This window comes from Aulostomus chinensis, chromosome 16, assembly GCF_037954235.1.
Source record: "Aulostomus chinensis isolate RoL2024-O1b breed Wild chromosome 16, RoL_Achi_v1.0, whole genome shotgun sequence".
In the NCBI taxonomy this organism is placed as follows: Eukaryota; Metazoa; Chordata; class Actinopteri; order Syngnathiformes; family Aulostomidae; genus Aulostomus; species Aulostomus chinensis.
In genome coordinates this window covers 15,024,374-15,048,210 of record NC_141335.1, presented here as the reverse complement: position 1 = coordinate 15,048,210, position 23,837 = coordinate 15,024,374, and the positions used below count along the sequence as shown (strand labels likewise).

General features: G+C 41.9%; 1 protein-coding gene across 1 annotated transcript; it reads left to right on the top strand.

Annotated features, from left to right (window-relative positions):
* Nucleotides 1-300: 300 nt before the first annotated feature.
* On the top strand, nt 301-23,339 carry pcca (propionyl-CoA carboxylase subunit alpha). The gene is made up of 23 exons (XM_086179862.1): nt 301-415; nt 2,992-3,069; nt 3,720-3,767; nt 3,964-4,032; nt 5,278-5,391; nt 5,722-5,775; nt 7,091-7,222; nt 7,825-7,861; nt 8,978-9,056; nt 9,689-9,791; nt 10,625-10,719; nt 14,770-14,920; nt 15,180-15,323; nt 15,866-15,940; nt 16,020-16,088; nt 16,187-16,262; nt 16,348-16,561; nt 16,786-16,888; nt 17,342-17,440; nt 17,528-17,581; nt 19,157-19,297; nt 20,537-20,614; nt 22,617-23,339. Exons 1-23 carry the CDS (start codon nt 362-364, stop codon nt 22,683-22,685), a joined length of 2,136 nt encoding a protein of 711 aa, XP_086035988.1. The 5' UTR covers nt 301-361; the 3' UTR covers nt 22,686-23,339.
* Nucleotides 23,340-23,837: the final 498 nt, after the last annotated feature.

Below are 23,837 nucleotides of genomic sequence, written 5' to 3'. Positions count from 1 at the left end.
CCACCAATTTCTCTGCTTCTGCTGGAGATGGTCCTGTGGGACTTTGGAAGCCTACTAGTGTGCGTAATGTGTAGGACACTGTAGGTCACTGAAGGTAAGGTTTGATATTTCAGGAGTTTGGCAAGATCTAGCAATGTTACATGTATGCATGGATACTCAAGGTAATTTCATGTTGTTTACTATTTCACAGTAACTTAGTCTTTAGCCAAATAAACCACTCTGCATTAATGTGTACAGTGTGACAGTTCTGGGATTTTATTTAAAATTAAAGAGGTGACGCCTCTTTCTCCACCACTCTGGGCTCGATAAAGCTAATACGTCATCACGTCCTCAGTGTCGTCGGACGTCGCAGTTGGGCAACATGGCGGCGCACAGCTTCTTCCCATCACTGCACAGGCTGCTGTTTGCTGTAAAGGTGAGCGTAGCAGAGGTACTGTGGGCCGGGGACACTTGAGAGACTTCACCGTTATTATCAAACGCTACTAACTACAAGTAGGTCAGACCTGGCCGCTCCCACCCACTATGAAGAAACCGTCAAACAAACACCGCTTTTCCCAAGAGAGCAGAACCACAAAACTGTGGTTATAAGTTTTTAACGTAGTAATGAAAAAGGAAAGAAGTAAATGACATTGTCTGGCGTGTGATAGAATGTCTTTGTACAAAGTAGATTGGCTGTCCTCCAAGCGTGTGTGTCGAGAAGATCCGTCCTCTACCAGCTGTGCGATGACCGTATGAAACTTTTTGATCTGAACAGCTCCGGAAGTCGAGCTGCACCGATTTGAATATTTTAGGTATCTGCTGGGCTTTAGGTATCTGCTGATCCCAAGTATAAATCTGATATATATTTTTATTGATATTAGAGCTGAGATATAAATCGATGTAGCGATACTAATGTTATTCAGACTTCTGACTTCATGCACAGTTACAATATTGGATGATGGTGTCGAAGCAATTCAGACTCCATCCCATATTTGCACAGGACCATGAAACTACTGTAAAGTGACACGAGACTATGGGTAAGTATTGGTGGATGTGTATCTGAATCATACATAAAAAAAAAAATCAAGATAATCTCAAATTAGTATTCATCCTTTTATTGAAGAGTCACAAACATTGCTTACCTAACATTTTAAAATGAAATGAAACAAATACATGCATTTCATACATATTTACTGAATTGCCATTCATATATTAAATATATGATTAATCAAGAGAATGTGAGAAATACTTGCAGAGTGTTTTGTATAAGCTCCCTCCGTGCTTTTAAGTCATTCCAAGCAAAATGTTGCCTACATGCCTGATAGCACACAGCTGATGCATGACATGTCTAGTACCATAAAATCAAGGTTGATGGATCAGCTTCATTTTCAATGCTATCCAACCCAGCTATTTCACTCTGTATTTGGCCAGTATTTGAAAAGTAATCAGTATAAGTAGGGCTGGCTTCTAATTAAAAAAAAAAACCCTTTCTGTGTGTACATCATTTTTAGTGTATAAATGTTACTTGGGCATTAATGAATGTGTCATATGTCTCTCTTTTTTAAAGAAACAAAAAAAAATTGCAGCTGAAACTATCAGGTTACAATGGAGCTGATACTTCATAAATTCTACAATTCAAAGTCAATATACAAAGTCAGAGGGTCCAAGACCCAGCACTTAGTGATTATGTAGCACTAACTGTGTTGTGTGATGTTGTATATTTGTCCAAAAAAAAAGGGGGAGGGGGGGGGCGACACTTCTTCTGCCACTAGATGGCAGTACCTGTGACCAAATCACAACTGAAGCACTTTAGCGCTTCCTATGGGCTTTTCCTTAATTAGGTCTAAATTCTTGCTTGTGTTGTACGTCGCTTTGGACAAAAGCGTCTGCTAAATGAAATTGTAGAATTGTAGAACTTCATAAATGCATTTTAAAGGGTTGTCTGTTAGTTTTGGATGCATTCCCTGATCTCATCTTGGAGTTTTCTAGACTGCTGTGACTTCCAGGGCCTTTTAAAGGTCAGAATAGCCCACCAAGGTGCACCTGGCCTGGGCATGCATTCTGCAGGAAATTAATTTTACTTTTGGAATGTTAGGAACAGCTTTGAGGACTTATTCTGCAGTTGATACTGTACTTCAGTGCACTGCTAATATACAGGACTTGTAGTAAAATGTCCTTAGACCTTCTGCTCAGTTCTGCAGGAGACGTTAAGTCTTCTCAAATGTTATTTGATTTCAGTGCCTTTGCTTGCTACCACAATTATGTCTATGACTCTAGCAATTCATGCCATTCATGAGTTGCCTTTCTCAGTGCATGCCAATCCGAAGAAGAAATATGATTAGAACAAACTCTATTATGCTTATATAACATAGGCAAACGTAAAAGTTGTTTAATCTGTATTATTAAAAGAAATCATGTCATGACTTTTTTTCCCTGGATTTCTTGACAAAGCCACCAACCACATCATTGTGAATTCTACTCTGTATGTTAGATTAAGCAGCAGACTCACTGTCAATGACTAAGCAAGAAACGTAAATAATGGGCTGCTGTTTACATTGCATGCACATCTGGATCACTTCAGAGGTCATATTAACACATTTCAAATATCCAACTGGTCAGGGTGAGTCCCATGTTTTAGTTTTGTAATCCTCGTAGCTAAGAAGCTCACAAACTGGAACAAATTATTTGGTTAAATCGTAACCCAATACTAATGTAAAGGTTTTCAGGTTTCATCTCCTCAACTATAAGTACTAATATTTTGATGAACTTCACTCTCTGGCCCAAGCAGACTTTTCTATCTGCAGCAGGAAAAGCCCGAATTGATCCTCACTTTGATGCATAGAATCATCTGTTCAGCAGGAATCAGTTAATAAAATGAATTATAGGACTAAAGACTGGAATTAATAAACCCCATTAGAACCCGAAGTAATTAAATCCAAACATGTTACACACCCTCTCACACATAGCACTCCCACAACTCTGTTGTAATACTGATGGAATTGTGTTTTGCAGCATGCCTCGTTCCCCTCCAGAAGTTGTCCTCCCTACAGCGTGGTTCACTACTCCACCATCTCCAGTCCCTATGAACAGGTGATACACTGTTCTCTTCTACCAGCATTTTTTTTGTCCAACCTTTGTAGATTGTGAGAACTTTCCACCTGAATCTCTCCTCCCCTGATTTCAAAAACAAAAAAACTCCCCTGCCTTCCAATAACATTGTCGCTTCATCTGATTTGTGGATAAACATGTCAAAGTATATACAGTATAACATCCAACACCCTGGATGGATCAACAGTCCATCGCAGAGCCAACACATATAGACAGACAACAATTCACTCACACAGCCACACCTACGGCCAATTTAGAGTATCCAATCAGTCTAGTCCCCATTTACATGTCTTTGGACTGAGGGAGGAACCTGGAGTACCTGGAGAGAACCCACGCAGGCACAGGGAGAACATGCAAACTCCAACTCCATTGTCAAAGACCCCGTGCTTGAGCTGGGCCGCAAACCCGGAACCTTCTGCACCACTGTATAAAACATTTGCTACGCTATTATAGGATAAAAGTTATGACTAGGAAACTTTTCTGGACACTTCATCCTTTTGATAACATAATCATGTAAATTTAAAGGCTTCCTCCGTATGAGGCCTTACAAACAGCCGAAGAAGAAGAAGAAGAAGAATGTGACTTTGTTGCTTTTCTTCTCGTTAACAAATATCTGCTGTTTCTCTCCCCAGACCTTTGATAAGATCCTCATTGCCAACCGAGGGGAGATTGCTTGCAGGGTAAGACTGGCTGACAAACACCGCTATCCATCAAACTGTTGCCCTAGGTAGCGGACATGTGACAATCTCTTTCAGATTATACCTAATATTTTGTGACAGAAACCAGCAACTATACCTAGTCTTCACTGTTATATTGTTATACTGCTGTATTGACTGCAGAAGGAAGAATTGGTGTTAATGTGTGTGTTTCTATCAGGTGATCAAGACATGTAAGAAGATGGGCATTAAGACTGTAGCTGTACACAGTGACGTTGACTCCAGTGCTGTGAGTTGTCAACTCAAGGAATACCAGGAATTAAAATTTCTGCATTTCCCAGAAACTTCTTGGCAAAACATTTTTCATTTTTAAGTATCTCTGTGACAGCTGTTAGGGAATTTCTTCAAATTTGGCAAAAATGTTCATTGAGAATGAACTGAAAAATGTAGGAGGTCATGTTCACAGGGACAGGCACTCATCACTGAGTTATACAACTGCAATGCTGCATTTCTAATTTGGGAGGATGTTTTTGTGCACTTAAAACTAGGGATGCATAGAGTTGTTCCGATTCCAATACCACTACCCTAAATTCCTCTGATTTGGACAAAAATGACAGGATTGGTAGCGTGAATATGTCAGTGAACGATACCACATCATTTATCGGTCCTGAAACGGGATGCTTCACTATCACTAAACTAACATACTGGTGAAGTAGCCTATACAGTTGCATTAATTACTGTTTTAGAGCAACAAAGAAGAAGTGACTGACATGTAACATTCGTGAACAGAGCAAGCAAAATGTCAGCAATGTGTCAATATTGTCAATAGTGTATAATCACACCAATCAAAGATATCAAGGTCGTTAGTTGGAGGGTCGAAGTAGACAAAGTTGTCTGGCTTCCTTCTCTCTATTTTTTTTTTATTTTTAATTTTTTTGTTCATGTTAACAGAGATTAGCTTTTCTTATACCATATGACCGTGATGATGATCTGATTAGGGAGCATTTAAACTACCACAAAAGACAACTGCAACATGAACTATCCATTAGTGACTTGGGGCTCTGGACCCTCCTTCAATATGACTGTGTGGGGCAAACCACAAAGCCTATTTAAGGATTCTCTGACGTAACTTGCCTAACAACCCACAAAAGTAAAAAAACACTCAAAGTTGGAGAATAGACTAAAACCACCAAAATGGATTAAACATGGTAAACTGTTCTCAGGGCAGGCAGTAGTAACCTTATTCAGCATGCTGAGGAAGGAGTTTGTGTCCCATGCAAATCCAGCAGATGTTGGCCTTTTAAAAATATATTGTATCATGTATACATGTGCAAATTTGTGCTACTGTGAAAGACGGAATCCACAATTACTCTGGCTCTGTTAATTGCATTATATTACGTGTGAACATTTTAAACACTTAATTTATTGGTGTTGTGGGGACACACTGACTGACAGCTAGCAGTAATGGTGGCTCCAGTCTTAGTGTGTCTTCAAAATGTGTGTGAATTTAACCTGAATCTTGTTGTATATCTAGGTTCATGTTAAGATGGCAGATGAGGCTGTGTGTGTTGGCCCTGCTCCCACTAATAAGAGCTATCTCAACATGGACGCCATCATGAATGCCATCAGAACCACTGGAGCACAAGCTGTAAGCATATATATCACTCTAAAACTCATCTTGTGGTGAATCACTATTTTGTTGACCTGACTTGGAACTTAACTTGATTTGGCTTGAGACATGATGATACTTAATGACTTTTTCTGTTCTATTGAAAGTATTAAAAGTACCAAATATTGAGTTTTCAATATACATGTCAGCTGCAGTCATAGTACTTTTCATCAATGTGGTGACATGTTTGTATTGCCAAAAATGGCCCAACTTGTAGTTTATGTAAAACATCAATGGTTATACAATCTCACATCTGCAGTTTTCCAATCTGTGAACAAATGAAATCAAGTTTCCATGTTTTCTCTGAAGGTTCACCCAGGGTATGGCTTCCTCTCTGAAAACAAAGAGTTTGCAAAGCGACTGGTGAGTAATAGACACAAATCAAGTCTCGGAGATCATGAGTGCGTACAGTAGTCAACAGTAAGCAATTGCTATTTATAGCTTAAATTCGCTTTGACCCAAAAAATAGCTAATAGTTGTGATCAGCAGGTATATGAGATATAAGAAAGTACTTTAAACTGAATTAACTCTTGGACTTTTTGTGAATTTAATTACCTGTAGAGCTGGGTAAACAGAGTGAAAGAGCTGATATTATTTCCTGCTCACCCATGCTCCCGGGAAACACCACAGTAGCATTCTGAGTGCTAACAGGAAAAAGAGATGTGAATAGAATTAAACGTTTAGCAAAAGTGAGATAAAGAGATGATATACTGGGAACTGCAATGGTAGATGGTAAAACCCAGTTACGACCAGTTTCATAAATAATATGCAAGTCCGGTCATAAGATTATTCCTATGGTTATTTGTTTAGGTTTCTGTGCTTGATTGACAGTGCCTTTAGCCAGTATACCACTATCCCTCCCTCTGCATTTTTTCCTTGCTGTATCACTTTTTTCTTACCTCAAAACTGTGCACCCACCCTGACTCTGCCCTGTTTGACCTGTTGCCCTCAGGGAGGTGCTACAGGTGCACAAAGACTAAAACAAACAGATTCAAGAACAGCTTTTTTCCAAGAGCTATAACCACCCTGAACAGGCACTGATTTTCCCCTTTTGCAATAATCCAATATTATGCTATATGCTAACCATTTGCAATATTCCAACCACTCATGGACAACACAATTCTATGTACAATATATATTTACTTTCAAATCTGTATATACACCATATTTATTCCTCGACATTGTGCACCTTATGTCTGTGTCTATATTGTATATATTTCCTGTATTTTTCTACTCTGTCTTTTGCACTTTCATTGGTGAGGGTTTTAATGTCATTGTACCTGCATATAGTGACAGTAAAGGCATTCTGATTCAAAGTGCTTCTCTGCTGCCTAACCAAAATATGAAAGAAATTGTCATTATGGATTCATTTTTAAAGAACATTTTTTTCACTCGAAAACATAAACAGTAATGTCTTTTTTTATAAGCTCTGTCATTATTTATTTATTTATGTACATATATGTAAATGTAGATATTTGTTTTTATATACAATAGGCCTAACTGATTTGAATGGCCCTTACATAAGAATGATGCTATAGGCATCCAGAAACCTAACCAGTACTACATGTAATGTAATGAGGAGTCAGGGGGCATCTTATTCCAATTGCTCCCTAAGGGAACATACCCCATCTTAGACTTTTTAAACTTCTGCTCCAGGATAATATTGTTTTGTTGTTAGGCTAATGAGGGTGTGACATTCATCGGTCCAGACACTCATGCTATCCAAGCAATGGGGGATAAAATTGAGAGCAAGCTGATTGCTAAGGCTGCCAAGGTCAACACTATACCAGGATTTGATGGAGTTGTTAAGGTATGTGTACACATCAATACATCATGCATGTAACAATAACAGGTGTGCTCGTATGGGTAAGTGTATTTAAGAGCCACTCTTTCCCATTCACAGAATATTAAGTCTCACTCTTATTGCTCATTGACAATGTGCTCTTCACTGCAACAAAATCTACTGCACCCTTGTGGAAATGGCACCAGTATAGTAAGAAGTAGACAGAACTCAAACATGTCAGGATTACGTGGTTACAATGCCATTAGGTCGCTATGTAGGTCCTCACTTCACTGAAGAGGGATGAATCTGATGTTTATACAGAGCTGGTATGAACTCAATAGTGCCGCAATGCATTTCTGATTTGTGTCTGTGTGTGTCAGCCCGTCTTAGTATCGAGACATACTGCGTGCTAAATATTGATTTTCGTTAATTGTTAATTCATTGATCTGCATTCGTGCATTACATTATATACACCTAATCATAAATCCCTGGATAAGGCAATGCTTTTAAGTCCATCCACAGCATGGTTCATGGATGAAACAATTACTGTGAAATATTAACGAAACAGCTCGGTTACTAATAACCCAAAATGTACTCCCTCCCTCCCTTTCTCTCTCTCTCTGTGGCAGAGTGCTGAAGAAGCTGTGAAGATCGCACAGGACATCGGTGAGTCCTGACTTGTCTACACACTAAGACTGTGTGTTTGTGTGTGTACACACGCTAACAGTCTACTCGTTTCAGTTTTGATGAGTAAAAAGGTATAAATGTGGTTGCTACAAACCCCACATCATGTGTTGGGAAATTCCCACTATTCCTGAAGGGCCACACATAGTGCAGTGACAGTACATGGTGCATGCTGGGGAAATCCTCCACTCCAGCAAGTCCACACTGCTGCTGCTTTAACCCAGTATAGGGTGTTCGGCCACACACTGTATAGTATGTTCATTCATACCAAAGTCAAGGCCATAAAGGCACTCTTTCCCACTACTACCTACAGCCACATGCATGTGTGCTCATATACACCAAACTATTTGGATTTTTTTAAGCATTTATGAGTTGTCTACATTTAATTATGTTTTTAATGATCTTGCGTGCTTGTAATCATTGTTTGTTCTTCATGAATAGTAAAAAAAAAAATCATAAAAAGTCTTTATTTACCAGAGGCAGATGATCTCAGTGAGGTCTTTGGGAAAACACTTTAGCACACCTGCAAAGTACTGACCACTGTAGATTCAGACTAGCCCAGATGGGGTGAAAAGAGGAAGAGACTCCCCAGTCTCAAATGTATGAAGGCAGAGATGAAAGTTATAAAAGGCAAGATTTTGAGTGTTAGACAGTTTTGTTCCCGGTAATGGCTAGGGTTTGTTTGTGTCATTGCTTTTGTAGATACGTTATATAATCTTCGCATTTGATTTTGGCTGCCTCCAGTGATCATCATTTAAGTCGATTTTTCTGCATCCATCAGACCTGCCATATGATTTCTATTATTGAGATAATATCTGAAATAAGTCGAATCCTGGTCCAGAAGAAGTCGGACACGACAGTCTGACTGCTAAAATGGTCCATTGTAATTTTCTCTTTTTAAATACCTTTGTACTCTACTTTTGACCTTGCAGGGGTACATTGTGGGTAGCAGAATTTAGTACCTTTTTAAAAGTCATTCTGATTTATTATTTTCCGATTAAAAGACAGGGGTAGTCAGATTATTATTATAAAGCAAAAACACTTTATAATAGCCCCTTTACAATGTGTGATGTTGCTGTGCATTTATGTTTCTGATAGGTTACCCAGTTATGATCAAAGCTTCTGCAGGAGGAGGAGGGAAAGGAATGCGGATTGCTTGGAATGATGAGGAAACAAGGTAATGAATTCCTTGTTCTGTTGCACCTTTGGTGTACACCTTGTAGTTACAAAAGTAGGAGAGTTAATATGACTTAACAGCAACTGCTCATGTTTGACTTACCGCACATACAACAGCAAATCTGTCAGTTACAGCATAATAACAACTGCAGAACTCCTTTCTGCAGAACTTTTTTCCCCTCATGCTTCAACTCTTTTCGGACACTTTTTGGAATTCTTCAAATAAGATTGTTGCTGTTAATGCAACAACTTAATTTTATCTTTTGAAACTATTTCAAGTTATTGTTGTTCTGTCACTTCAACAACAACTTTATTATTTTGTGATTACAACTACCACCAGTGATACCGTGGCTGCAAGCAAAACCTCTGCAGATTGACTGACACATGATTATTTTCATGCTCTGACCATTCAGTAATTCCTCTGTTTTGCATGGAAGCATTTTTATTCATTTTTTCCAGTTTCCAGTTTTTTTAATGCCTTTGGTTACTTCTGAAAATGGTACTTCAAGCTCTTGAGTTGCATTGACTACTTTTCCCAGTGCAGATCTATTGTAAAGGTTTAAGCTAAATTTCTAAACTGTTCTTTATTTACCAGAGTATGACTAATGGAAATGTGTGTTTTTACTATTACAGGGAAGGTTTCCGGTTCTCGTCCCAGGAGGCAGCATCCAGTTTTGGAGATGACCGTCTGCTCATTGAGAAGTTCATAGATAACCCCAGACACATCGAGATCCAGGTATCACATTTTTATCAAACCAAGGAAAGCCTCCCTCTCTCTCACACTCTCGCTCTCTCTTTCTCTCCCTCTCTGTCTCTCTCTCTCTCTCTCTCATATTGTACTTGTATTTACTGTTACACTCTAGACACTGTGACCTCATCAATCAAGAAAATTCTATGGCATCAAATTGCGTGTATTACACTCCACGCGCGCATTGAACCTCCCATGCACGCACAATTCATTGACCACCAGCTCTACTCTTTACTGCAGGCACAAAAGTCAACAAATGCATGCATGAGTTGCAGCTGTCTGTGCTCTCGTTGTATCAATCTTCTTGCTCATTGATCTACTCCTGCATGCTTGTGTGAAACACTGGAAATACGAAGTGTAGAAAAAATGCACAGAAAGAATCATTTCTATGATTGGCCACTTTCCCGCTATCCCCACCCCATGATCTCGGTTACTGAGGTTTCTATAACTAAAAAATGGATATATCGAGCTAACGCGGCATGTTTTAAAGAAAAAAATCATAAAACTCTTACTTGCCAAACTTCGACTCAGCTGTTTGTTACAGCTGCAACAAATTGTGCACGCACGGGAGGTTCAATCCATGCATGGAGCGTAATACACACTTGTGGTGAATTAAAATAGGTGCCTCCAATGCGCGTGTGGAGCGTAATACACGCTCGTGGTAGACTTTTGTTGTAAATTTGACACCATAGTATCCAGTCTTGAAACACAGGTCAAATTGATTTTTTTAAAAAATGTTAGTCTATGACTAAAATTACCCAAAATATCATTTCAGCTCTTCCTTTTCAGAAAAGAACTGATAAATGTGCCGTATCCTGTAGGTCCTGGCTGACAAACATGGAAATGCTCTGTGGCTGAATGAGAGGGAGTGCTCTATCCAGAGGAGGAACCAGAAGGTGGTGGAAGAAGCTCCCAGGTTAGTGTCAGACATGACGTGAAACTCCATATGAACATTGAATTTGGTACTCTAACATAGCACATGTACATATGAAAACTTGATTATGTCACTGACAAGGTCATTTGCCGAATTAATGTTTTGGGCACCCCAATGGTTAAGTGCATTTCCTAGTGCTGTGTCGATAGTTGTTGGAGTGGAAATGAAGCTTGTGCATGTGTGCTCAATATTCTGCTTTGGCCGAGAGTTATGATATAGAATCAGATGTTGTATGTCACAGAATTACCTGCAGATAAAGGGACATTGCTAAGTATCTTGCGACCATCCTTTCTCCTTTGGTGGGGAGCACCCCCTACCACGTAAAGAACTCTATGGACTTTGCCAACAAGATCAGGCAAATCAGCCTAGACCCTGAGGAAACTATGGTTTCATATGACGTAACATCGCTCTTTACTTGCATCCCTACTGGAGACGCAGTGCAGACAGTAAAGAGGAAACTGCTGCTTGACAACACTCTGTCGGAAAGGACCAACCTCTCCCCTGAACAGGTGTGTGACCTCCTTGACCTTTGCCTCAGCACCACTTACTTCCAGTACAACAACGGTTTCTACAGACAAAACACGGCTGTGCCATGGGATCACCTGTGTCTCCTATTGTAGCTAACCTGTTAATGGAGGAGATGGAGAGTGTGGCACTGAGGACCTTCAGTGGCCACTCACCGAGGCACTGGTTCAGATATGTGGATGACACATGGGTCACCATCAGGAAGGGTGAAGTGGAACTTTTCACAAAACACCTTAACTTGGTGGATAAAAACATCCAGTTTACAAGAGAGGAGGTCAAAGACAACTGCCTGGCGCTTCTAGATTGCATAGTAAGCATTGAAACTAATGGGGAGCTCAACATTGGTGTCTACAGGAAACCCACCCACACAGATCAGTACCTCCTGTTTGATTCACACCACCCACTGGAACACAAACTGGGGGTCATCTGTACTCTAAAACACAGAGCGCAGAACATCCCATCTGAGGCGAATGGGAAACAAAGGGAACACAAACATATTCACTCTGCTCTTCAAACTTGTGGTTATCCTAACTGGGCTTTTATCAAAACAGCTAGAAAGCCCAGGGGAGATAAGAAAGATGAGGGCCACGGGAAGAGAAACTATTGTCATCCCCTATGTGGCAGGAGTCTCAGAGAAACTCAGGAGGATCTTTAACACCCACCAGATCCCAGTACATTTCAAGCCCAGCAACACTCTGAGGCAGAAGCTTGTGCATTCCAAGGAGAAAATTCCGAGGGAGAAACAAAGCAATGTAGTGTACGCAGTGCAGTGCAATGAGAAATGCTCTGACTTGTACATTGGGGAAACTAAGCAGCCGCTACACAAACGCATGGCACAACACAGAAGGGCCACCACCACAGGCCAGGACTCAGCGGTCCACCTCCATCTCAAGGAGAAGGGGCACTCCTCGACGACCACAAGGTACGCGTTCTAGCCAGAGAAGACAGGTGGTTTGAGAGAGGTGTGAAGGAAGCCATTCATGTCAAACTAGAAAGGCCATCTTTGAATAGAGGAGGAGGCCTCAGACATCACTTGTCTCCCACTTACAATGCTGTGCTTAGATCCCTCCCAAGGAGGAGCAGCCGTCGTTCTCCCCTGCAGCCAGGTGACCCCAACGACCCTCCCGAGAGGGCTGGGAGAGGTAATGACAGCCCAGCCAGGCCAACGACTCTCACTAACACCTGACAAGTCATTGGTTTTGGGTCGTACGACCAGTTGTTTTTTGTTTTTTGCCACCACCCTCCTGGTAGAGATATAGCTGATATTACCCACCAGGATTCAGAACTGAAGAAGCCTCTTGGATGAGAGGCGAAACGTCTTCTACTCACACGAGGTTAGTCCAGTTGCCATATTATGCTTTTTTGAGACTTACCATGACCTGGATGACTGAGAATAGCCACAGATACAACCTCTGGTCCCCTTTCTTAAAAAGGGGGAACCACAACCCCAGTCTGCCAATCCAGAGGCGCCACCCCCAATGTTCATGCGATGCTGCAGTGTCTAGTCAACCAAGACACTCCCATAGCATCCAAGGCTTTGAGGAACTCTGGGCAGATCTCATCCACCCCTGGGGCCCTGCCACCGAGGAGCTTTTTGACCAACTCAGCAACCTCAGCCTCAAAGATGGGAGAGCCCACCATAGAGTCCCCAGGGAATGATTCTTCACTGGAAGACGTGTCTGTGGGATTGAGAAGGTCCTCTAAGTATTCCTCCTCTGGTCAACAATATCTCGAGTCGAGGTCAGCAGCACACTGCCCACACCATACACGGTGTTGACAGTACACTGCTTCCCCCTCTTGAGATGGTAGGTGATGGTCCAGAGTCTCTTAGATGCCGTCTGGAAGTCATTCTCTGTGTGCTTGCTGAACTCCTGCTATGTCTGAGTTTTTGCCTTGGAGACTACCAAAGCTGCACATCACTTGACCTGTACCTGTCAGCTGATTCCCAAGTCCCATGGGCCAAAAAGGCCCAATTGAACACCTTCTTTAGTTTGACAACATCCCTCACTGCCGGTGTCCACCAGCAGGTTCTGGGATTATCACCCCGACAGGTACCAACCACCATACGACCACAGCTCCTCAACAATGGAGATATGGAAAATGGCTCACTTGGACTCAGTCCCGACTGCCTCCCTCGGAACATTGTCAAAGCTCTCCCAGAGGGAGGAGTTGAAACTCCTTCTGATAGGAGCCTCCGCCAGATGTTCCCAGTAGACCCTCACTATGCATTTGGGCCTGCCAGGTCTGACCGCTGTCTCCCCTACCATCAAAGCCAACTCACCACCTGGTGATGATCAGTTGACAGCTCCGCCTCTCTCTTCACCCGAGTGTACAAGACATATGACCGCAAGTCTGCTGACATGACCACGAAGTCAGTCATCTAACTGTGGCCCAGGGTGTCCTGTTGCCAAGTGCACATGTGGACACCTTTATGCCTTAACATGGTGTTCGTTATGGAAAATCTGTAATGAGCACTGAAGTCCAGTAACAAAGCACTGCTTGGGTTTAGATCAGGGGGCCATTCCTCTCAATCACACCTCAAGTTCTCGTTTTTATCACCAACATGACCGCTGAAGTCCCCCAGCAGAACAAGGGAATTCCCACACTCCAGTACTCCCTCTAGAGAATCCAAAAAGGGGGGGTACACCGAATTGCTATTTGGCACATAAGCGCAAACAACATTCAGGACCCGTCCCCCACCCAAAGGTGGAGGAAAATTACCCTCTTGTCCATCAGGTGAAACTCCAACGTTCAGACACTGAACCGAGGTGCAACAAGTATTACCACCCCTGCCCGTTGCCTCACACTGCTGGCAACACCAGAGAGGAAGAGTCCAACCCCTCTCGAGAGGACTGGTTCCAGAGCCCTTGCCGTGTGTGCCGTGTGAGTCTAATTATATCTAGCTGGAACTTTTCAACCTCAAACACCAGCAAAAGGCTCCTTCTGCACAAGGCTCCTTCCGCACAAGAGAGGGGACATTCTATGTGCCCAGAGCCAGATTCTGCAGCTGAGGATCAGACTGCCAAGGCCCCACTCTCGACTGCCACCCATCCCACATAGCACCCGACCCATTTTGCCCTTCCCATCGGTGATGAGCCCATTGAAGGGGGGACCCACATTTCCTCTTCGGGCTGTGCCTGGCCATGCCCCATGGGTGCAGGCCCGGCCACCAGGTGCTTGCCGCTGAGCCTCGCCCCCCCAGGCCTGGCTCCAGAGGGGGGCCCAGTGACCCGCATCCGGCCGAGGGAAAATGTGGTCCAAATTTGTGGATCATGATTGGGTCTTTTGAGCTACTCTTTGTCTGGTCCCTTCCAGTGGACCTTTCTATCTTGGGTGAACCTACCGGTGGCAGAAAGCTGAGGATCATTGGGACACGCAAACTCCTCCACTGTGATAAGGTGGTAGCTCAAGGAGGAACTCAAATTTTAAAATTTCAAGCAGTAGATTTATTATTCGACTGTTTTGGTGTGAACCTGTGAGGTGATCCCTGTTTCGTGTGCTTCTCAGTACTTTCTTGGACCCAGTGACAAGGCGGGCAATGGGTGAGCAGGCAGTACAGCTGGCTCAGGCTGTGCAGTACTCTTCTGCTGGTACTGTAGAGTTCCTGGTGGATTCTAAGAAGAACTTCTACTTCTTGGAGATGAACACACGACTACAGGTCAGTGTTGGACTGTGTGAGTGTCTCTAGATAAAGCCTAGTTTGTTGGGTTTCTTCAGTATCTGTAGAAGTTTCTGCACAAGGCTGGAGTAGCTGAAAGTAGGGATGTGTTTGCAAGGAAGAAGCCACTGAAATGAGCTGTTTTTTTATGTCTATTGGACTTCCTCATTTTGCAGAAAACCTGCAATAACTGATGCTAAAATACACATTCACATTATACTGTATGTACATTCATTGTCTGTTTAACTTTTGACTTCAGGTTGAACATCCAATCACAGAGTGTATTACAGGCCTCGACCTGGTAGAGCAGATGATCCGGGTTGCCAAGGGTTACCAACTGCAGCACAAACAGGAAAATATCCCAATAAATGGTTGGGCCATTGAGAGCCGTGTCTATGCTGAGGTGGGTAGTGTTTACCATGTGTTTGAAAATACATGAATGCGCATTCCTTCAGAACAGGTTAGCCAAAGACTCAGTCACTCAGTGTTTCATGAATTTGACATGACAGTTCCGCCTCACGCAAATAGTAAGACTTTTAAGTTGAGAACAAAAACACATTCTTGTATTAAATGCAAATAGTACTAAAAGTTGTTCCTTGAAACAACATGTTTCAGGGTTTCATCCTATGTATATAATGTTTTTCCCTCAGCCAATCACAATGTCCAGCGATAATCTGATTGATGACTGTAATTTGATCAGTCATTCCCTTCTGGGGCCCTTCTTTATGTGATCTTTGTTTTGTTTTATGCTGCTTATGCCTGCTTCACTGAAGTTCAGCATTATGTCTCATAAAAGAGCAAAATAACCCGACTGACACCCCATGTTTGAGTTTACTGTAGCATTTTTGTAGGATTTAAGAGTTTCAATTTCCACTTTAAACATGTAGGTTTTGTTGATGTAGTTTTGGGCCTCGAAGTTCCCGTGTCTCTCTTTTGTTCTTTTAGGACCCGTACAAGTCTTTTGGTCTTCCCTCCATTGGGCGGTTGTCTCAATATCAAGAGCCACTCAACCTCCACAATGTAAGCCATGTGACAATCCAGTGACTTGCAAACCCTGCGCCTGTATGAAAATGTTCTCGTCTGCTCCTTGCTCCCTCAGGTACGTGTAGACAGTGGCATCCAAGAGGGAAGTGACATCAGCATCTATTATGACCCCATGATCTCTAAGGTCAGTGAAGAGATAAAGCATTGAATATCCAACAGAAGATTGTCTCAACAAGAAAGTAGATGACATGATTCACAATTTCCATTGCTATTCATTTCTAGCTGGTCACTTATGGAGCTACACGAGCTGAAGCACTTTCAAAGATGGAGGACGCTCTGGATAACTACGTTATCAGAGGTTAACCCATACATGTGGACACACAGTCACTGTTATAAAGGACAGTATTTCTTCTGCCTCTAATGAGGTGTGTTTGTTATTCCAGGTGTGACCCACAACATTCCCCTCTTAAGAGAAATAATTACCCACCCTCGCTTCATCTCTGGCGACCTCAGCACCAACTTCCTGCCAGAGGTTTACCCTGATGGCTTCAAGGGTCACCAGCTTGAAGGGGAAAGACACAGGGAACTCTTAGCCTCAGCAGCAGCGCTTTTTGTCACTGTGCAGCTACGTTCACAGAAAGTTCTGGGTAACTTGAGGTGAGGATGCCAGGAGTGCTGACTAGGGGAGCTACTGGGGTTTTGTTTTTGACATAATGGAAACTAAAATGATAATCTGTTCAGCACCACCTGCATCCTATAGACATAAGCATGGTAAAGTGTACCGTGTGTAGTTATTGTGATGAGTAAAGAGGGTTTTGTTGTACAGTACTGGGTGTTGCACCATGAGAAGCTCTAGTAATTTATATTTGTGTGTATTACAGGGTGTCCTCCATGCCTTTGGACTGTAGCTTATGGGAGCTGTCTGTGGAGCTGGGGGAAGGACGCCATGCTGCCAAAGTTATAAAATCAGGAGACGTTTTTACTGTGAGATTTTGATAATTTCCTGCTGTACTAACTACAAAATAAAGAATAATAATTAATGAAATCCATGCAGTAAAACTGAGATTTGAGTTATTATACTCTGTTCAGTAGCGTCAGAACCAGTTTTTTGTGTAGTTCTTTCAGTTGAATGATTGATGTCAGTAGCCCTTGGTCACAGTATGACATTCTTTCACATGTGGCCAGATGTGTTGTAAAATAGTTTAACGCAGCAGTCATTACTACATTATCACACAAGAACTCAGTCATTGCTACAGTATTATGAGAGAACAGAATTACACAAGTACTCCATTATTACTATGATGTTACACAAACAAAGACTTTACTACATTATTAAATGACAACTCAGTAGTTATTCCTACATTATTAATTACGTACTCATTAGATATTACTGTGTCACCGGCTGCTTACTGTGCTGTACGTACTGTGTCCCTGCAGGTAGAGGTGGATGGAGTGAAGGTGGATGTCTGTGGACAGTGGAACCTGGCTTCCCCATTACTACCACTCACCATCAATGGCACACATAGGATGCTACAGGTGAAAAACACACACACACACACAAATACACACAATCTTGTTACAGTGTGTTATTAACAAATATAGGATGATGTGATCTTGTTATAGTGTCTGTCCAAAGATGCTTCAGGAGTGATTGTTCTGCAGTACCTGGGCACATCGGTAAGGCTACATATCTGCTATCACATATACTCCTGCTATTTGATTAGAATTTTGTACATTTAATAATCATAATTGATAATATAAGGTCGTAACAAGTCTGTCAGGACACCACAGCAAATGTGTAAACATGCATTATTTGTCTCCCTCTTCTGGAACTGAGAGTAATCACTCCAACAACACAGATGGTGATATAGAAAGGTGCCCTGGAAAATCCCCTGGCTGGTGTTCAGTGATTTGTTATGAGACAAGAATCTTTTTGCTACATAGGCTGTTCCAAATATTTGACAATTGCCATATTTGTTTCTGTCCTCAGTCAACCAACTGTGGGACACACCACATGCACTGATCTATGTGAACGCACTTTAGATCAGGATAGAAAGAAAGCAGAGGCTGTGATCTGTTGGTTAAAGATGATGATAGGAAAGAGCAGAATTAGCTTACATTCTAAAACCATGCACCTTTTTCAAGTCTACTTCCAAGCTACAAATCAATCAAGTCAAGTCAAGTCAGTTTTATTTGTATAGCACCAAATCACAACAAAAGTTATCTCATGACACTTTACAGGTAGAGCAGGTCTAGTACCACACTCCTTCAATGAATTTACACCCAACAATTCTCCATCAGCAAGCATATCCTGCAACAGCGGTGACGAAAACCTTCCTTTTAACAGGCAGGAAAGTCAGACAGATCCAGGTTCAATGGGTGCAGCCTTCTGCTTTGACCGGTTGGGGGGAAAGAGAGCAGGAGAACAGGACAGAGACAGATAATGGAGAAAGACAGATATACAGAAGGAGAGAGAGGGACAGATAAAGAGAGAGAGAAATAGAAAGAGACTGATGGACAGACGGGGACGTGAGCAGGTGGTGCTATGGGAGGCAGCTTGAGCCTCTTCAGGTCTGTAGCCTCCTCCAGCAGCACCCGGGATCTGGGATGTGGGGAGCCTGAAGGCTCCGGGGAAGAAGACAAGTTAATAACACATTTGAGTATGATTTATGTATGACACATATAGGAGGAAAGAGAGGAGGAGAGAGAAGCCCAGTGCACCATGGGAGACCCCCCGGCAGTCTAAGCCTATAGCAGCATATCTAAGGGCCAGCCTAATCAGCCCAACTATAAGCCTGATCAAAAAGGATGTCTTAAGTCTGCTCTTAAACTCAGAGAGGGTGTCTGCATCCCTGAATGAAACTGGGAGACAGTTCCACAGGAGCGGAGCTTGATAGCTGAAGGCTCTGGCTCCCATTCTACTTTTAGAAACTCTAGGAACCACCAGTAACCCTGCATCCTGGGAGCAAAGGGTTCTAGCTGGATTGAAGGGGACTATGAGCTCTGTTAAATATGAAGATGCCTGATTGTTGAGGACTTTGTATGTTAGAAGGAGAACTTAAAATTCTATTCTGATCACAACATTAAAACTCAGTGGTGGAACACAAACCACAAGAACATTTGCAACAATGCATGGAAGAATTTGTTGTTCTGCCTTGTGTAGTGGTACGTTATGCTGCGACCTGTGTGTTTGCTCAGATACCAAGGGCACATTCCTGCTTCTCAAACTGTGTTGTATTCTATTTTATGTAGTTTAAAGTTCGTGTTCTGACCAAGCTGGCTGCAGAGTTAAACTCCTACATGCCAGAGAAAGTTCCAGAAGACACCAGCAGCATCCTGCGCTCACCAATGCCCGGCACAGTGGTGGCTGTGTCTGTGAAGCCTGGAGATACGGTAACACATTCCAACATGTATACGTAGAGCTTTACATTGTCTACTTGTAGCCAACACCCCTAGCAACCCTTGTTTAACTGCCTGGGTGGATGGTGTCAGTATTCAGAAGCTAGTAATCCTTACTATCAAAGAGTGACTAGACATGTAAACTAAAAGTGAATGTATTGAGAACCTGCACATGGGACTCTAATCTTCACATTAGTACCATCTGACAGCAATTGGAACCACAAAATCAGTAAAATCAGTAAAATCAGTCAACAAATTCACAAATGGACCAGGGAATGCTTAAGTACCATCCCTTTAAGCCTCTGTACAGATTATAACCCCTTTTTTAAGAGCTGTTTTTCTTTTTTGGGGGGGGGGCAATTATTAATTCTTCATTTTAGCAGACTCTTTGGACACAAAATGTCTGTGAAGCAAGCAAACTTAGTGTCTTTTTAATTCAATTGCCCAGGTTCTTAAAACCTCTGATTTGAAGTTTAACTGTTCATCCAATTTTTACTGAAATCTTGTATTGTAGGTCTGCAGCCTCTTTTTTTAAGATGTTAGATCTGAGGCAAACATTGTTGTTTTCTTTCCTTGTGAAGTAGAAGTAAAAATTGTGAATGCTGAATATGTCATGTCTGTGTAAAGTTAGCTGTTGAATAGTAAACATTGTTATCAAACATCTGCTTAAATGTATGGTTATTAAATTAAGTACTGGGTAAGTAAGATTCAGCTGCACTTATATAGTATTTATATTATAAGGGGTCAGGTCAGTGTTGTTCATATACCAATTACCAAACCTCAACACAAGTAATCTCATGATTGTTTACAAAGAGAGCAGGTCTAGAATCACACTTCCTAAATTAATTTAGTTTAAAGGGACCCAAAAGTTCCCCATGATCAAGAACTTCTGACACAGCAGCAATGGAAAAACTGTCCTTCAATAGGCAGCAGCAGAGCTGTCCAGCCTTGGAATGGTAACAGGAATAACAAAATGAACCATAATTCAGTCAAAAATCTAACAACAGGGGCCACATGGCACATGACAAGCTGAGATCGCACGTGACCAACAGCTCAAAAAAGATGATCAGTATGGCTGGAACGACAAAGTGCAAGATACAATACGTGCCGAAGGCCAAATGTTTGTGAAAATAGCATTCTAAATGAAGTATTGTGGTGCTGTGAGATTCCCCAGCATGCAAGTGGTATTCTACAGACTTGAAGTGGTTGTTCTCTAACTGTGTGTGTTTACAGGTTGCAGAAGGGCAGGAGATCTGTGTAATAGAGGCAATGAAGATGCAGAACAGTATGACTGCTGTCAAGCAAGCAAAGGTAAGAAATACAATTTCATTGTTCATTCAGAATAAGGATAGTTGACAGGCAGCTTGTTCCCTGAATCAGCTTGTGAAATGTACACTCACTGGCCACTTTATTAGGTACACCTTGCTAGTACTGGGTTGGACCCACCTTTGCCTTCAGAACTGCCTTAATCCTTCGTGGCATAGATTCAACAAGGCAGTGGAAACATTCCTCAGAGAGTTTGGTCCATATTGACATGATAGCATCACGCAGTTGCTGCAGATTTGTCGGCTGCACATCCATCATGCGAATCTCCCGTTCCACCACATCCCAAAGGTGCTCTATTGGATTGAGATCTGGTGACTGTGGAGGCCATTTGAGTACAGTGAACTCATTGTCATGTTCAAGAAACAAGTCTGAGATGATTCAAGCTTTATGACATGGAGCGTTATCCTGCTGGAAGTAGCCATCAGAAGATGGGTCCACTGTGGTCATAAAGGGATGAACATGGTCAGCAACAATACTCAGATAGGCTGTGGCGTTGCAACGATGCTCAATTGGTACTAAGGGGCCCAAAGTGTGCCAAGAAAATATCCCCCACACCATTACACCACTACCACCAGCCTGAACCGTTGATAAAAGGCAGGATGGATCCATGTTTTCATGTTGTTGATGCCAAATTCTGACCCTACCATCCGAATGTCGCAGCAGAAATCAAGACTCATCAGACCAGGCAACGTTTTTCCACTCTTATGTTGTCCAATATTGATGAGCCTGTGCGAATTGTAGCCTCAGTTTTCTGTTCTTAGCTGACAGGAGTGGCATTTTGTGTCTGCTGCTGAAGCCCATCTGCCTTAAGGTTCGACGTGTTGTGCGTTCAGAGATGCTCTTCTGCATACCTTGGTTGTAACGAGTGGTTATTTGAGTTACTATTGCCTTTCTATCAGCTCGAACCAGTCTGGCCATTCTCCTCTGACCTCTGGCATCAACAAGGCATTTTCACCCACAGAACTGCCGCTCCCTGGATATTTTCTCTTTTTCGGACCATTCTCTGTAAACCCTAGAGATGGTTGTGCGTGAAAATCCCAATAGATCAGCAGTTTCTGAAATACTCAGACCAGCCCGTCTGGCACCAACAACCACGTCACGTTCAAAGTCACTTAAATCACCTTTCTTCCCCATTCTGATGCTCGGTTTGAACTGCAGCAGATCGTCTGGACCATGTCTACATGCCTAAATGCATTGAGTTGCTGCCATGTGATTGGCTGATTAGTAATTTGCATTAACAAGCGGTTGGACAAGTGTGCCTAATAAAGTGGCCAGTGAGTGTATATGTAAAGGTAGAACAAATAGAAGCAGCCTTGGGGGAAGATTTGTCTGCACCATCATGGTTGCTGTGCACTATCTGACTGAGCACCAATGGTTGGAAGGCTAGCATCCTGTGCTTGGTGCCTATGTGAACAAATGATCCCAAACAAATGGTGAGAATAAAATATCTAAAGAAAGGGGTGATGCCAGTCCATTGTATCATTTGTCAAGATATTGTTGTCATAGAACCAAAGCATCCCAACACCCTGGTGGATATTAGGTTAGACAAGCTGGTTCTGGAGCAGCTAAAGATGAGTGGTTGTTTAATTATTGACTTTTTACAAATGAATCCTCCCCAAAAGTCATGACAGTGACCTTGAAGGTCGAAGTCATATCAAATTAACGAATCACTCACATTTTCTTGTTGTCATAATTCTCTTGTGATTTCAAGAAAAACTGAAATTATCTCTTCGTCTGAACAAAACTGCCCTAAGAAAATAATTGCAAATACAGCTGTTTGTCTTCTGTATTACGGAGAAGTAGATTGGCCAGGCTGGTCAGCAATACTGGCGGGTGCTCATGGAAGTAGATTAGGTCCAGCTGTTAATCACCCTGATTAACTCTAGTTTGTTAGATGATGAAGCAGTCTTTCATTTATGGCCTTTTACACTGTGTAACTGGATATACTGTATACTGTCAACTGTGTGTGTGTGTGTGTGTCCTCCAGGTAAAGCATGTCCACTGTAAGCCAGGTGAGACAGTGGGGGAAGGAGACCTGCTAGTAGAACTTGAATAAACCACAACCTTTGACATGTGACGTGAGCCCACAGAGAACACCCTGATTGATCTTGCCAGCGATCTCTAAGTTCCCGTCATTGAGACTGAGCTGCATCTGAATCAGTTGCGATACTGCACTCCTGTGAGACTTTGTCTTGTCTGTTTTTGTATTTCCAGTCAACCTACATTACAATAATCAAGTCCTCACTTTCAGGGAGTTTGGTTTGAATTGTAAAATATTAAACTATTCAGTAACTTTTGTTGATTAGGTGCTGCTGTGGCCACAAGCAGAATGTGTGAGATCAGAACGCAGCGTAACAGTTGCTCAAGCAGAGAAGAATTGGTTGACTTCCTTCCACATCAGAGGAGGTGAAGCTGTTGCAGCTATACTCATATGGAACTATTAAAAACAGTGTAATTAAAGAATAAAAATTTGGTCTCATAAAAGCATCTCTACATTTCTGCTGCCACTCTTGTACAAATAACGGATCCTGTGGTTTTATAAGTTGCTGTTCAAATATTAATTCTAATGTACAGTTTTAGAGCTTTTTGAACATCTGAAATAAAAACTCACTTCACCAGTTTTGCAATCAAGTGGTTGCAGAACCGCGATGTATCACTCAATGCTGTTGTTATTTGATTAAACTGAAGCTTTCTACTTAGAATCAATGAAGTGTTCCTTCTTTTTTCTACATCCTATTTCTCCATCTGAACTTCTGTACAGCTGCATTACAAACAATAAGTCTGTTTAACTCTCAGAGCTGATGCAAGCGGCTCTCATTAATTATTTTCCTGGGGCTGTATTTGTTAAGCTTCTCAAAGCATCATTTTAGTTTTGAGAATTCACGAAATTTAATCCTACTTTCAAAGCTTAAGTATAAATCAGGTTCTAAACAAAAGCTGGGAATCACTCTTACACAGTTATTTTAGATAGCTTGAGAGGCCTCGCACATGGTTAGGAGTTGAACAGAATTATGTGCAAACCTTTAAAGAGAAAAGGACCTTTTAAGTGTTAACTGACTTTAAAAGAGCAGTGTTGCTTTGTCCCTTATGTATGGTTTTCCTCTGGAATCCATAGTGGTTATGGTTACATCATAAATTCTAGGCTAGGGCAATACAATAACAACAAACAATAACCAGCCTAATAATAAATAATACAGTTAAAAAAATT

Bases quoted from the DNA above. Each gene is read 5' to 3' on its own strand.
- pcca (XM_086179862.1), top strand. From the start codon at position 362: ATGGCGGCGCACAGCTTCTTCCCATCACTGCACAGGCTGCTGTTTGCT. The intron at 5,776-7,090 runs GTGAGTAATAGA...TTTTGTTGTTAG, and splicing joins AAGAGTTTGCAAAGCGACTG to GCTAATGAGGGTGTGACATT. The intron at 14,921-15,179 runs GTCAGTGTTGGA...TTTTGACTTCAG, and splicing joins AGATGAACACACGACTACAG to GTTGAACATCCAATCACAGA.